The sequence below is a fragment of the Ochotona curzoniae genome, unplaced genomic scaffold (assembly GCF_017591425.1).
Source record: "Ochotona curzoniae isolate NIBS_2020 unplaced genomic scaffold, NIBS_Ocur_1.0 scaffold_3208, whole genome shotgun sequence".
Classification (NCBI taxonomy): domain Eukaryota; kingdom Metazoa; phylum Chordata; class Mammalia; order Lagomorpha; family Ochotonidae; genus Ochotona; species Ochotona curzoniae.
Window position 1 is genome coordinate 10,053,695 of NW_024467106.1, and position 14,235 is coordinate 10,067,929.

Sequence of the window (14,235 nt, forward strand, 5' to 3'; positions counted from 1 at the left end):
CAGATGCACCGAGGGGCACAAAAAACCTGTTCTGGATATTTGCCAAGAAACACAGAGCAAAGCCTAGTGACAGAGGGCAGGAGGGGAGGGCTCCCTGTGGAAGGCAAAGCCAGATCAAGGTCAAGAGAATCCCCAAGGCATTTCCTGGACAGCCCTGATTTTTCTCACTTTCATTCATTCATTACCCCATTCATTCTTTTTTTTTTTTCTTAAGATCTATTTATGATTTGAAAGTCAGAGTTGCAGAGCAAAGGGACAGAGACAGAGAGATTTTTTTTTTCCATCCACTGATTCGCTCCCCAAGTGGCCACAGTAGCTAGGGCTGAGCTAGGCAAGCAGAAGCTGGGAGCCGGGAGCTTCATCTGGGTCTCCCACATGGGTGGCAGGTACCCAAGCATTTGGGCCATCCCCTGATGCTCTCCAAGGCCACAAGCAGGGAGCTGGATCGGTAGTGGAGCAGCTAAGACCTCCATTTAGCACCCGTACAAATGGCGACAATTTCACTTGCTATGCCATGGTGCCAGCCCCCTCAGTCATTCTTACATTCCATTCTTGGAGTTTTTCCTTGGCAAGACCTGGTCTCTGCTCTTTGCTGTGTGCCAACAACACTGCGAGTCCAGTGGCAGTCTGTTCTTGCTTGCCCTGACACACTTCCAAGTATTACCACCCATGAGCTCAGCACAGCTGCCCACAGCCTCGTGCTGAGATGAAAAAGCCGAAGTTGGCAGTTTAAGAGGTTTGCCCCAGGGTCACCCACCTGATGAGGGAATTAGTTGGGATTTGACCCCTAGATGGAAAATGGGAGAAACAGAGTCCCAGCAAGGTGCTGCTTTGATCCAAGGCGACACATTGAGTAAAGGAAGGAGTTGGGACTTGACCCTGAAGTCTGGATTCCAATCCTGCTCTTGACTTGGCTGGCACTGGGAAATCTGTAAAATGTTCTTGGTCAGCAGTAGGCTGGGTGGAAGGCAACGAATTGAGTGCTCCGTGACTGGCTGCGTAGCTCCCAGGCTAGGGACAGCGCCTCTTCCCCACCCCCAGATCTCAGCAGCTGCTTTTGTCATCCTGTTATCTAACAACCCTGCATTCCTGGGCCTCTGCCTTCTCCTGCGGTATGCCTTCAGCAGGGGCCTCTGTGAGACGGACGCCCCTGGGGGTGTGTTCTCTGGATGGTGAGGGCCAGCCTGGTTCTCTCTGGACCTTGCTTACCCACCTTTAGGAGAAGGGGCGTGTCCTGCACTAGCTCTTGTTGCTCTTGAATGTGAAAGATGCTACAGGGCCCCTGTTTCAGATACACAGCTGCAGGCCTTGTCCCCATCCGCGGGGGCCTGCTGGGGGTAGGGGGTGGCTAGGGGTTCTCTCCTACATGGCTACCTCTTCACATGTCCTGGAACCGACTTGTACACAGTCTTGTGGCTGTCAGGGTCATAGGCCTAGGTTGCAGGGAGTCAGCAACATTGTATGGGTACATGGATGCCCCCTCCCTCATCACCTGCCATGCTGGGTTGCCAGCGTGGAAAGCTGAATTCCTGAGGATCTACCAGTCTATGCCCAAGACCCCGCCTCTGGAGAAGCAAGCTAAGTTGCACAGGAGTCAAGTTCGCTTGCCGTGGAAAGCACCTGTGCCTGGGAATCCAGGCTGACATGACAAGCCCGGTGATCAGCAAGACAGTGTGTCCTCCAACCTCTCGGGTTGTTTACCACTGCCCAGCTTCCTGATGCAAGCCTAAGGTGACAGGGGAACAAAACAAACAAGGGTGCCAACTCAAGGCAGTGCCTTGGCACACGGGTATCTGCCAACACACAGTCACGAGGCTAGGAGGACTTCCTTGAGGCAGTGGTGACCCGAAGGGCACCAGTGTGTGAGTAGGAGTTGGCCCAGTTTGGAGAGGTGGGGGGAGGCAGGAGTTTCAGGTTTCAGAGAGAGGGGTGGAGACCTCTGAGGGCAAAGAGGAGTTCCAGCTATGCCTGGCTGCGGTGTGTGGGATGGAGCAGGTGGGGTGAAGTCACATGGCCAGGATGCAGGCAGCAGACAGCCAAGGCCCCTGAGGGACTGTCCAGGAGCTGGGGGTTGGGGGAGCCCGTGGAAGTTTAAACATGGGAGACAGGGCAATCAGGTCTGTGTTTGACGAGGTTGTTAGGATGCATGTAGTTCGGGGCAGGGAGATGATGACAGCAGGGCTGTGGCAGGTGTGGGAGTGCAGCAAGTGAAGCGGTTGTTTGCAAAGCAGTCATCTCATAGGAGCGCTGCTACAAGCCCTGGCTGCTCCTCTTCCAGTCCAGCTCCCTGCTAACGCGGCTGGAAAAGCAGCAGAGGATGGACCAAGTGTTTGGACCCGTGCCACCCATGTAAGAGACTTGGATTGTTTCGGGTTCCTGGCTTCAGCCTGGCTGATTAGAGAGTAACCCAGCAGATGGAGAATCTCTCTCTTGCTTGCTCCCTCTTTCCCTCACTCTGTAGTAGCTCTAACCTTCAAATAAGCAATTAAAAAAGAAGAAGAAAGTAGTATTTCCCAGACCCTGCTGTTTCCGTCACATTCCCACAGTCCCAGCCCAGCAGACACAGCCTAGGCAGGTGGGCAGGAAAAGCTTTGGGTGGCCTGCCCTGCGTGACAGCATGCCTCCTGCCCCTGAAAGCCAGCCCTAACTGCTTCACTCCAGGCTGACGGTCAGGGAGAGCACCAGCCTCCATCGGCATGGGCTGGGGTGCTCTGACCTGAGGGCTCTCTGAGTGTCACCCGTCTGTGAAGGGAGGCTGTGGCCTGTTAGCCCCTGGCAGCCCCTTCCCTGGGCAGCCCTTTATCACTTGGCTCTGGAAGGCTGTCCCTGCAGCCACTATCCCTGCCTGGTGCTGTGCTACCGCAGTGGGGGAAGGGAGGGCCTAGCCCCAAACACAAGCTCTTTTGTTCCTACAGCAGCCTGGCCCGCAGCCCTGCACCCACTGCTGGCAGTTTCCTTGCAATTGATGAGCCCCCGTGATCAGCTGAACCAGGAGGAGTTGGCACTGAGGGGCCAGGGGCCGGAGCCAGTGGCCAGCACCCAGGCAATGTCCCTCCTCTACTCAAGTCCCTTCCATAGCTCTTGCCCACTCCAAGACTGTGAGTCTTTCTTTCTTTCTTTCTTTCTTTCTTTCTTTCTTTCTTTCTTTCTTTCTTTCTTTCTTTCTTTCTTTCTTTCTTTCTTTCTTTCTTTCTTTCTTTCTTTCCTTCTTTCCTTCTTTCTTTCTTTCTTTCTTTCTTTCTTTCTTTCTTTCTTTCTTTCTTTCTTTCTTTCTTTCTTTCTTTCTTTCTTTCTTTCTTTCTTGTAGGATCTATTTTTCTTTTTATTTGAAAGGCAGAATGACAGAGAGGGAGAGAGAGAGAGACGCTTTATCTGTTATGGCTCACATCTCAAATAACTACACTGGCCAGGGCAGGGCCAGGTCAAAGCCAGGAACCTGGGGTACCATCTGCGTGTCCTACATGGGTGGCAGGGGCGCAAACACATGGCCATCTTCTGCTGCTTTCCCAGGCTCCTGGCTGCCAGCTTCAGCCAATCCAGCCCTGGCTGTTGTGGGCATTTGGAAGATCTGTCTCTTGCTTTCTCTACATCACTCTGCCTTTCAAATGTTGCACTGATGGAGAAGCTCTTTATAGCTTGCACAGTGCTCTCACTGCATTCATTCCCTCATTCACGTTTGTTCAACATTCAGTGAGAAGTTCCGGGGCCACTGAGTAGAAGCTCCCAGGTGTGAGCCACAGGGACTGATGGACACAGTGACAGATCAACAGACCAGGACAGCTGCTGTGACAGGGCTGTCCCCCGAGCCTGAGCAGAGCCGTAGCTGGAGCGTCTGATACAGAGCCCCTGGTCCTGTTGAGAGCAGACAGGCAGGCAAGAGGCTGCGGTGGGGGCCAGCACGGTGCACCAGGCTGCAAGTGGCATGGATTTGAGTCACATAGCCATGAATAAGGGGTGGCCAAGATGGCATAGCAGGAGGGAACCACGGTCCGAATTGGGCCCTGCGTGGCTTGACCAGGGAGGGAGGAAGGCTGCTGGAGGAGAGCTAAGGGGGTGGGGTGAGAGACGAAAACCATGACAACCACAAGTAATGTCAAGAACACAGCCGGCAGGCACTGGGTGCCCGCCATCTGCTGAGCCACACTTTTGTTCCTCTTGATGACCAAAGGATGCATTCTGATTGTTCAACCCATCTTGCAGGTGGGAAAACCAAGACTCAGAGCAGTCCAAGGCCTCCTGGTTATGGCAGAGATTGCAGACTAATGCATTTGCTACTCTGGCCCAGCCCTGCCTTGCTGGTTCTCTCCATCAGGCCCCATGGTGGCTTGGAGGAACAGAGCTGTCTGGGGGCTGGCTGGAGGAGGAGAGGGAGTGATGGTGTTGGGGACTGTGTGCACAGGCAGTGGGGAAGCAGGATGGGGGAAGCGAAGTGGGCCTAGGCCTGAAGCACAGAGGACAGCATGAGGGACACTCAGGTGCCTGGAAGGACAGAAGGAAGGGCCTTGATGGAGGGAAGGGGGCCTGGTGGGGCATCTCAGAGGACTGCTGCTCCATTCTCCTGGCCCAATTTGAGGTCACTGCCCCCCACCCCCAGTAACACTAACAGCTGTTCCCCTCTCTCCTCCCCATGGCTTAGTATCTGCCTTCAGTAAAGGCTGGCTGTGGGAGGCCATTTTGGCGGGGGGGGAGGGGGGTGGAACACAGGACTGGTATGTGGGATTCCCCTGCACCATGCTTGCACTCAGGCTTTGACAGCCGTGGCCTGTGAGGCTGAGAGCCACGCAGGGGCTGCTCTGCACATGGATCTGCCCCTGTGGGCTTTGAGGCGCTTGGGGAATGTAGGTCAGTGGCTGCAGCACCCAGCCTGGGATTGTGGCGTCGGCCTCCTGAGCATATGGGCTCTGGATTGGACAGGAGTTCCTGCACCCCTCTCTGCAGCTGCCTTGCCTGCTTCGCTGGCCTGACCCAAACCTCCTTGGCCCTGGGCCTCATTCTCCCCAGCTGAGCCCACGGGAACCCCAGCTCTATACGGGGCAGGGTAGGGGGCTCCGGTCCCTAGCCCTATTTCTGTCTGCCTGTGCTGGACCATGATGGAACTGGCTGCCACACCGCAGAATTCTAGGGCTTAGCCCATGAGAAACCTTAGGCTTGGGATGAGCCACGGCTGCCAGCAGGGTCTGGGCTGCTCCAGGCTGGCTTCCTGGGGGAGGTGGCAGGAGGAAGCAGCGAGCCTAGGAAAGGTAGCGGCCCTGACGCACTGAGAAGCCACAGAGGCTCCTGCCTCTTCCCTTTCCCCCACCCCTACCACAGCATCCCCCAGCCTGAGGATGTCCTGGATTTGAAGTACAAGCAACCTCCACTAGCTGTGTGGCCTGGGACCCTTCTCAGCCTCAATTGTAGCATCTGAGCAATGGGATCGCTCCTTCCCTTGGGAAAAGGCCACAGAGAGCACAGCAGGCCCTCCTTGGCGGGACTCCACCGTGACCTCTGTGCCCTCTCCACCTCTTTTGTGAAGTGGGGCACACAGGGAGAGCAGCTTCTCTGCATCTTCAGCTTTGCATGAGGACAGGCTAGTGTCCTCGCCTTGTCATGATGGGAAGCTGATGGGAGCCCACACCTTTGTACGGCAGATTGAGTAGGCCAGTGGTCAAGCTGGGATGGGGGATGCTCATAGAGGGTCCTGGTTCAGAGCACAGGCTCCTTAAAGGGACCAACCTGCTTGGCTCTGGGCTTGACTCTTCATTAACTGTGTGGCTGTGGGCCAGTGGCTCAATCTCTCTGGGCCTTCGTCTCCTCACCACTAGTGTGAGAAGGGAACAGGGAGATGATGAACAGTGGGTGGGGGTGATACAGGCATGAGCTATCATATTGCCCATCAACACCAACTGCCAGGTTCTTCAGCCTCCTCCTCTTGGAGGAGGTGACCAGGAATGGGGACAGTAGGCCCCGACAGCCCTCTCCCATTATGGCTGTCCCCAGCTGAGCTGGCAGTTATTCTCCCTGGTGGGTGGGGCTGTGGAAGGGCCCCGAAGCGACAGCTTGTGCAGCAGCATCGTGACCAATCGTAGGCTTCTTAGCTGGGGTATTCCAGGCATGGATCACTGTCCTTGTGTGTGACCTGCATCAATCCCCTTGCTTCCCCAAGTCTCAGTTTCCTCCTGCAGAAAATGGGTCCGTGAGCATCACATGGGGCTCCTCATGAGGATGTAAGTGGACACTGCACCTCAAGGTCCTTTCACGAATCCTGGTGAGGAGCAGGTGCTCCACACCTGGCACTGGTCACTGACCCTGCAGCCCTGGGAGGTTTATAAAGCCACCTTCACGGGGCCTGGTGCAATGATTCAATGGCTAAATCCTCACTTTGCACGTGCTGGGATCAGACATGGGATCATGTCCCAACTGCTCCGCTTCCAATCCAGCTCCCTGCTTGTGGCCTGGGAAAGCAATTGAAGATGGCCCAAAACCTTGGGACCCTGCACCCACATGGGAGACACAGAAGAAACTCCTGGCTTCGGCTTTAGATCAGCTCAATTGTTGCCCTTGCAGCAATTTGGGGAGTGAATCAGCAGATAAAAGTTCTTTCTTTCTTTCTGTCCTTCTCTATATAAGGCTGATCTGCCTTTCTAATTAAAAAACAAACATAATCTAAAAATGAAACACTCACAAGCATAGGATACCCACTAGGGGCTGTTACAGCTTTTGCTGTTTTTCAGCAGGAGGAAAACAAAAGTTCCTGGACTTCAAAGCATCTGGCTCCTTTCAGGGTGCCTATTCTAGCCATCTGCCCAGCTGTCCTAGCCTAGCACCCCCATGTCAACCACAGGCTCCCCAGCATCCCTGCAGCTCTCCAGGCCATGCTTCAGGAGCTCCAGGAAGAGCCAGGGAACAGGCAGGGCAGGGCTGAGTCTACCCTATTGTCAGAGGAACAAGCTGAGGCTGAGCAAGGAGTAGGGTCTTGGTCTGGGCCACCCGGAGACACAGGCAGCTGTGCTCAGACTCCGACCACACACAAGACAGATGTCCAGAGCTGAGTTCTGGTATCTTAGATGATCAGAGCTAGAACATATGGGGGAAATGGAGTCTAGCAAGCACCTTCAGCTGTAGCCCAGAGTGAGGGAGAATGCCTGAGGGTGCAGAGACAGGTGAGGGCAAGATCCAGCTGGGGCCATTTATTCACCACTCATCTACCCATGCATCCATCCATCCACCCATCCATCCAATGAATGTGCACTGAGCACCTTCCCAGGTCAGGTGCAGCCCATGTTACCTGCCAGCCTACATTGTATACATGACCCACAGCCTACCTGCCAGCTGTGACTATTGTATGTGACCCATGGCGTGATTGGAGTTTTTAAAAAGATAAACATGCCTTCTAGATAATTACAGTGCCATTGCTGGGTGGGAGGGCTGTTGGGAGATGCCACCTTCCCTTCCCTTTTCTTAGTCTATATAAGCTTGTGCTTGCATTGCAATAAACGAAATGCTCAATTAGACTGCTTCCAGTGGCTCTTACTGTTGAAGAACACAGTTGCCTCTCCCCCTCGGTGGTTGTGGGGACCCGGTAACAGGAAAACTCCAAGAGGAAGGCATTTGTGGACTCAAAGTGGATGCATCCTAGGAGCTTAGAGAGAGAAGGTGCTGCAGGGTGAGGTCTCTACCTCCAGTTTCTTACCCTCTCATGTCCTCTGCCTTGGTCTCCTCCCTGCCACTCCCCTACCCTAGCCGGTGCCCTTCCTCCCTTCGTGGTCTGGGCTGACACTCACCCAGCGAGCACTTGAGGGGTGGCCGGGAAGATGCTGGTTAAGACCTCAACACTCCACACTAGATCTTGAGCTCCTCCAGCTCCTGACTCCAGCTTCTTGTTAACGCACACCCTGGGAGGCAACAGGTGCGACTCAAGTAGCCCCGTCCTTGCCCTGCCCATGGAAGAGCAGGATGGCATTTGTGGTTTTCAGCTTTAGCCCCGCCCAACTCCAACCACTGCAGGCATTTGGGGCGTGGATCTCTCTCCCTTTCTCTCTCTCTCTCAAAAAAAAAAAAAAAAAATGTAGAGAAAATGGGAGAGAGAGAAACATTTGTTGGACGTTTGCTTCATACCAGGCTGTCCTGGGGGTACAAGGAGCTTAGTGGGAAATCCAGAGCTGAAACATAAGCATGCAGTGATGCAGACAAGCACACGGCACGTAAAGAGGAAAGAAAGAGAAAGACAAGGAGCTCATGTGACAGGCCGGAGGAATGTGGCCTAGGCTTCCTGGAGGAGGCGGCCTTAGCTCAAGGAGGGTGCGAGGAAGAGCATCGTAGGCACCTGGAAAGGCCAGGAGGTGAGAACAGTTCAGGGAGTGTGAGGAGGGTCAGACCAGGGTGGCTGTCATCTGGGGAGGGAGAAGGAAGGGACGAGGCCACATGGGGAAGGGAACCAGACTTTGATGTGGTCATCTGCGGGGAGGGGGAGGTGCGTTCCAGGAGAGGAAACCAAGTGCAGTGTCTGCACCTTTCCCACCCCGTCCCACCCAGATCTGCATGTTGAAGCTCTAGGCCCTGGGGAGAGCAGGCATGGTTCCCAGAGGCTGAGGTGTCCACACGAGCAGAGACAGCAGAGTAGGCACGCTCCCCTGCCTTTCCCTCTAGCCATCTCTGTCCCACGTGTGCGCACCCAAGGAAGGCCACGTGAGGACAGCGAGAAGGCGGCCATCTGCAAGCCAGGAGACCAGAGCTCAGCAGAAACCAGAGTGGCCAGAGCGTTGATCGTGGACTTGGAGCCTCCGAGACTGGGAGAACATTGTTTCTGCTCTAATTTCTGCTGCTGAAGCCACCCAGTCTAGACGGCCCGAGCTGACCCAGAGAGGATCCCTGCCTCCAGGGAACCTTCCTGGACCCCGAGTGTGGACTCAGAAATTCATAGCACCTTGCATTTTCCCTTTGAACCACTCACCTCTGTCCTAAATGAGCCCTGGGCTGTCATGGAGTGTGGCTTGTTCTTGGGGTTCTTTAGCTCTACCTGGGATCAAAGTGTTTGTTGAATGACTGAATGAAGACACACGCAGGGCCCAGAGAAAGGAAGCGACTCTCCTAGGGCAGTTTTCCTTCTGCTTTGGCTGGGACGCAGGCCTGCTTCGGCGTTTTGGATGCAGGCTGGCTGGCTGGGAGCAGCCAGATCCTCTCCAGCTGGGTTGGGATGGCTCCCAGGGGATCCTAGGCCCCACCCCCTTCCTGTCTGCTCCCTAACACCCCCCACCACCACCACCACTACATGTCCCACTGCCTCTTTCCTTCATTTCCCAGTCACTTCATGGCCAGAGCAGCTTCCAGGGAACTGGCAGCATAAAAGGTGGCTGCGCATGGGGGGAACCTGCCATCAGGGTGGGAGCCCTCAGTGTACAGAGCGGGCCCCAGTCTTGCCCCCCGCACCCCACGGGGAACAGCTCATAGCAAAGCAGGTCTGCAGGACAGCAGCTCTGAGCTGAGGCATCTCCAGCTGGGGCGTAGGTGGAGAACTGAGGGATTTTAAGTTTTCTTGCTGCCACCAATCCAAGGGAAAGCACCTGCTTGGAGCAGCGTCCAGGTGGGCCCGTGCCCATCTGTACGCCAGGCTTCCAGTGGACAGCTCTGCAGGCAGGCAACCTAGCCCCATGACCTCGATGGTCTGCCCTAGGTACCCTAAGGAGCTGTTTATTCTGTTCCAGTCTGGGGTCATTGGTCTCTGCTCCAGGCAGGGAGCTCTTTGCAGTTCAAGGCTCCCTCTCTCTTTCCTTACCTCCTTCCAGTCCCCAAACCCTGAGCAACTGTAAGTGAAGATCCTAAGCCTCATTCACAACCATGACACCCAGTGTGGCAAGTAGGGTTCACTTGGGGGGCAGGGACCAACCAGCTGCCTGCCTGGAGATGCCAATGCCACCAGCCACATTTCACCAAATCCCTCCTGTGGGCTTCAACTCTAAACATGGCGAAAGGCCCCTTCTCCTGGAAAAGGGCTGAGCCCCTGCAGCAGGAAGGAAATTTGGCCTTGAACCTATGCTAGGCAGCCAGGCCTGGCTGGGGTGGGTGTAGGCAAATGGGGTAGGACTTAGTTTTCTAAGTGGGGGTCAAGGTCCTGCAGGAGGATCCTAGCCCCTGCAAGACTAACCCAATGAGGGGCGAGTTTGTCCCTCTGCTACCACCCTCTCAGGCCATGTAGCCCTCTCTCCCAGTTGAACCCCCAAACCTGGTGCCCACCCCAGCCAGCCTGAGTCCCCTCAGCCGCACTCCTGCCCTTCTGCCTCCTGGTTGGCCCATTGCTGGGGGCAGCCTGGCAGAAGGGCAGTTGGGGGCACTTGGTAGCCCACAGGCGTGGAGCCCCAAGCTTGTAGGAGCTGGCACAGAGGAGCCATCTGCTTCTTGATCCAGAGCCTGTGAGTTCTGCCGGGAGCAACTTTTCCCCAGCAGGGCTCCCTGTGACCTGGGCAGGGCCAGCTGCCCTGGTGGCTGCCTCCAGGGGAATGGGGGCCCTGTGACCCCAGGCAGTGCTTTCAATGCAGGTCCGGGCCTTAATCACAGAGCATTTTTCTCTTACTGCTCCGTCTGTATTTTCAGGATCAGCACGGAGAGGCGGTTGGGGGGTGGGGGGGAGAGCAAGTGAGCGAGCAAGAGAGACCCAGCAGGAGCGACAGAAACTTCCTGCTTCTTCTTCGCGCTCCAAAGCAGCTTAGAAACTCTCTCTGGCCTCCACGCTTCAGTGCCTGGAGTCCAGGGGGTTTGCCTAAGATCCCAGCAAGCCACCCCTGCAGCCCCGTACCCTGCAGCCCCCATCTAAGACCAGACAGTGACACCACCTCCCAAAGCCCTGCCTGCTCTCCTCACCCCCCACCCCCCACTCAGATTTCGGTAACGGAGAAGGTCCGGACACAGGCTTACCGCAGGAGTCGTCTTGGTCGGCGAGGGAGTCGGGCTCCATGGCGTGCGGGCCCCCAGCCCCCGGCCCCACCTGATTTATGAACCGAGGCTGTCTCCATGAGCGGCTGCATTTCTCCTTTTGTATTCCATCTGGCGGCTTTTCCAACTAGATGACTGGGTACTGCGGCAGGCAGGCCCCTTTCCAGCCCTTGCCTTCATACAGTACATTTAAAGTAGCAGTCACCTCTTTCTCCTCCCCCCACAGCCAGCCTGGAAACATTAGAAGGGACCGAGGCAGCGAGATGTCTAAAATAGGAAGACGCCCGAGCCGCTTGGCCCGGCTGCCCGCCGCGATGCTGGCTGCAGAGATCTGGCCGGCCTGTGCCGATGGGAGAGCCGAGAGGTGAGGTTGACACCCGGCTCTCATCTGGAAGCTGGCTCCGGGGGACCTTGGGGAGGGGGGAGGGCCTGGGGGAGGGTGGGGATGACCCTGCCGCAGTAGGAGATTGGAGCGTCCACACTGCTCACCACCCAGAGCCCCGAACCCCAGGGGCTTCTCCCGGGCCCTGCCGGAACCTCCCACTCAAATCTGTTCTCCAGGCATTTCCTGCAGCGTGGGGGTGCAGCCACTGACTCATGCAGCCATCCACTCAGGCTCTCAGTATGCTTTGAGCCTTCGGTCCACATTGCCAGACGTCGTGTCCAGTGCTGGGTCCGTGTTAGGGAGCAGGGCTCGGGCAAGGTCCATGGGTGAGGGGCGAGCCCGACGTGAGCCCAAGGGAGAAGGTCACCTCACCTGGATGGGAGAGGCAATCTGGAAGGCTTCCTGGAGGAATAGGCACCCAAGCTGGAGGCCTAAAGAATGAGAAGGAGTTAGCCAGGGGAAGGAGGAAGGGGCAACCTGTATGGCTGCCTGCCGTTGAGAGGGCTTGGGGTATATTCTCTATCTCCTCCCTCCCCACTGAGTTGCACAAGCTTAGAGCCCAGCTGATGGGTGAGGGGGCTGGTGGAAGATGAGACTGGGGAACAGGTCCGGCAGGGCCTATTAAGGGCAGGCCCAGATCCTACTCTGGGGTGGCCCAAAGTTTGACATCGTTGAGTTGGAAAGGTCCCTCAGGCCACCCTGTAAAAGGGGGCAGAAAAACGGGCAGGTCTGGACCAGGGAGGATGTGACGTCACCGGGCCAGAGGGGCACGAGGTCTGGGTGGGGGCAGCTGTGGCCACGCTGGGCTCCAGGTGCTGAGTACCTGGTGAAGGTGGGCTGTGTCCCTGAGGATTCCCCACCGACCTTACATCATCCACAGAGAGCCCTTCCCAAGACCCTCCTGGTACCCCAACTTCATGCACCAGGCCACTGCTGTCTGGAAGACCCCAGGGACCTATCCAGGGCACCCCTGGGCCCCAGGGAGGTCACTGCTGTGGTGCTAGGGGTGTGGGGAAAGGAATAGGATACAGTAATTCCTTCTGTTGTCTCCCTCTGCCATAAGCCCACCTGACAGTGGTGACGGGGGCAGGGCAGGGCTAAAGGGAGAAAGACAGCTTCATTTGAGCTCAATCAAAGAAGGCTGCCTGGGTGAGGAGGCAGCAGAGAGAATTCGACTGGGTTAAGCTAGGGGGAGGGCAGGGCTTGCCAGGCGATGAGAAGGTACAGGCTAGATGCTGAGCAACAAAAGGCAAGAGGCTGCAGGTTGGGGAGGCCGGAGCTGATGGACAGAAGGACCGAAGCCAGAGGGCTAGCCTGGGAGTGTGTGTATCTGGTTACAGGGGGCAGCCTGGAGCCCCAGTGCTGGCTGTCCAGGAGAATGACCTGGTGCTCCTGCGAGCAGCCCCTCCCAGGCTTGCTTCACCCACTGTGCCGAGAGCAGAAGGGCTCCCACGGGTTGTTGCTGGATCATCAAGCATGAGCCTTGCTGAGGGGGCACCACTAAGGGGGTGATGGGGCAAAGCAGGAGGGTCTGGGTCAAGAAGGGGCATGGCAGGGTCAGAGGTACCTGCTGGGTCCCTTCAAACCGCCTGCCGTGCCCAGCTGCTCCTGAAGGGGCAAGTGGCTGCTGACGTGGTTGGCCCAGCCCTGGGGAGGCTCCTTCAGCCCCTTCCTCCCCTCTGCTACCTCAGATGACAGAGCTTCCAGCCCTCCTGCTGCCCGCTGCCTTAATTACAGGGAGGCTCAGCTCTTCCCTGGCCAACTGCAGCCCCAGGCTCCTGAACTGCCCTTAGTCATGGCGCAGACAGAAGGGAGGAGAGAGACCCTCGGAGCACCAAGCCAGGGAGAGGTCAGCTCCCGCTCTCCCTGGTCTTTCAGGACTGCAGGGCTCTGGGGACCCATTTACACACATGTGATGAATACGAAAATAGTGCTAAAATAGGTCTCCCAACCCTGGGGGTATTTAGACCCTGGCTCTGCCACTGACCAGCAGGGGGAGTGACTGAGCTGTCCCAGCACATTGGGGAAGGCCTGGATATGTCTTCAGCATGCAGTCAAGAGTAAGGAAGCATTCTTATGCAAAAAATTTATCTCACCACCCCTCCCCCCACAGACTACTGAGGGAAGTGAGGGGAGGACACAGGCCCATTTTACAGATGCACAAGCTGAGGCACAGAAAGAAGAAACTTAGGAAATCTCACAGTGAGGCTCAACATGCAACTCACATATAGCTGGGCCCCCCTGAACCTGCGGGGAGCAGGGAGTGGGGCCCTGAGCCCTGGGACTGGTTGTACCTGCGGGCACAGGAGGCTCTTTCTATCCCCAGTCCTGCTTTCATGAAACAGAGTACAGAGCTGGATTAAGGAACAGTTCCCACCCTCCCTGTCCCTCTCTGTCTTGTTGTGAATTAGTGCTGTTGACATAGGACCAGTGTGCCTCGCCTGTGGAGAGTCATCTATACTGAATGTGTGCTTAGTGCCAGGCGCCAGGCTCTGCTGCACCCCCTCAGCGACATGCCGTGCAAACAGACCCATCCCCTCGTAGTGAGTGGCTGCCCCGCTTTGGTGCCACACCCAGTCGCAGCCAATCCCCTAGCAATGGATGGACAGCGAGGCGGCTCCATACAGGTTATAATGGATGACAAGCGATGTGGCACTCGGAAAGTATCTTGCATGCTCCTCTGTTGAATTCTGTCCAGCAGGAAGAGCCCAGCATGTGAAATGGCCAAGCCCAAGAGCACCTGCGTTTGGGCATTCCCCGTGTGGCAGCAAAGGAGAGTCTAGCCCCGCCTGGTTCTTTTATTCATTCCCTGTTAGCTAACCAGAATTGATTTCTGTTCCAGCTGGGTCAGAGGCAGAGCCTGTGATGGCTATGTCCCCACTCCTGCGGATTTACACTCTAGTTGGGCAGAGATGCGTCCGCTGGCAGGTGGGAAGGTGTGC

The 14,235-nt window shown here is 56.4% G+C and overlaps 1 protein-coding gene across 1 annotated transcript in view; it reads right to left on the bottom strand.

Annotated features, from left to right (window-relative positions):
- Positions 1-11,240, bottom strand: part of LOC121144857 (DAB2 interacting protein) — a 160,345-nt gene extending 149,105 nt beyond the window's left edge. Inside the window, exon 1 of the mRNA XM_040963445.1 lies at positions 10,891-11,240. Within this exon, the coding sequence (XP_040819379.1) occupies positions 10,891-10,930 (40 nt within the window). The 5' untranslated portion in view covers positions 10,931-11,240. The remainder of the gene's footprint in view (positions 1-10,890) is intronic.
- Positions 11,241-14,235: the final 2,995 nt, after the last annotated feature.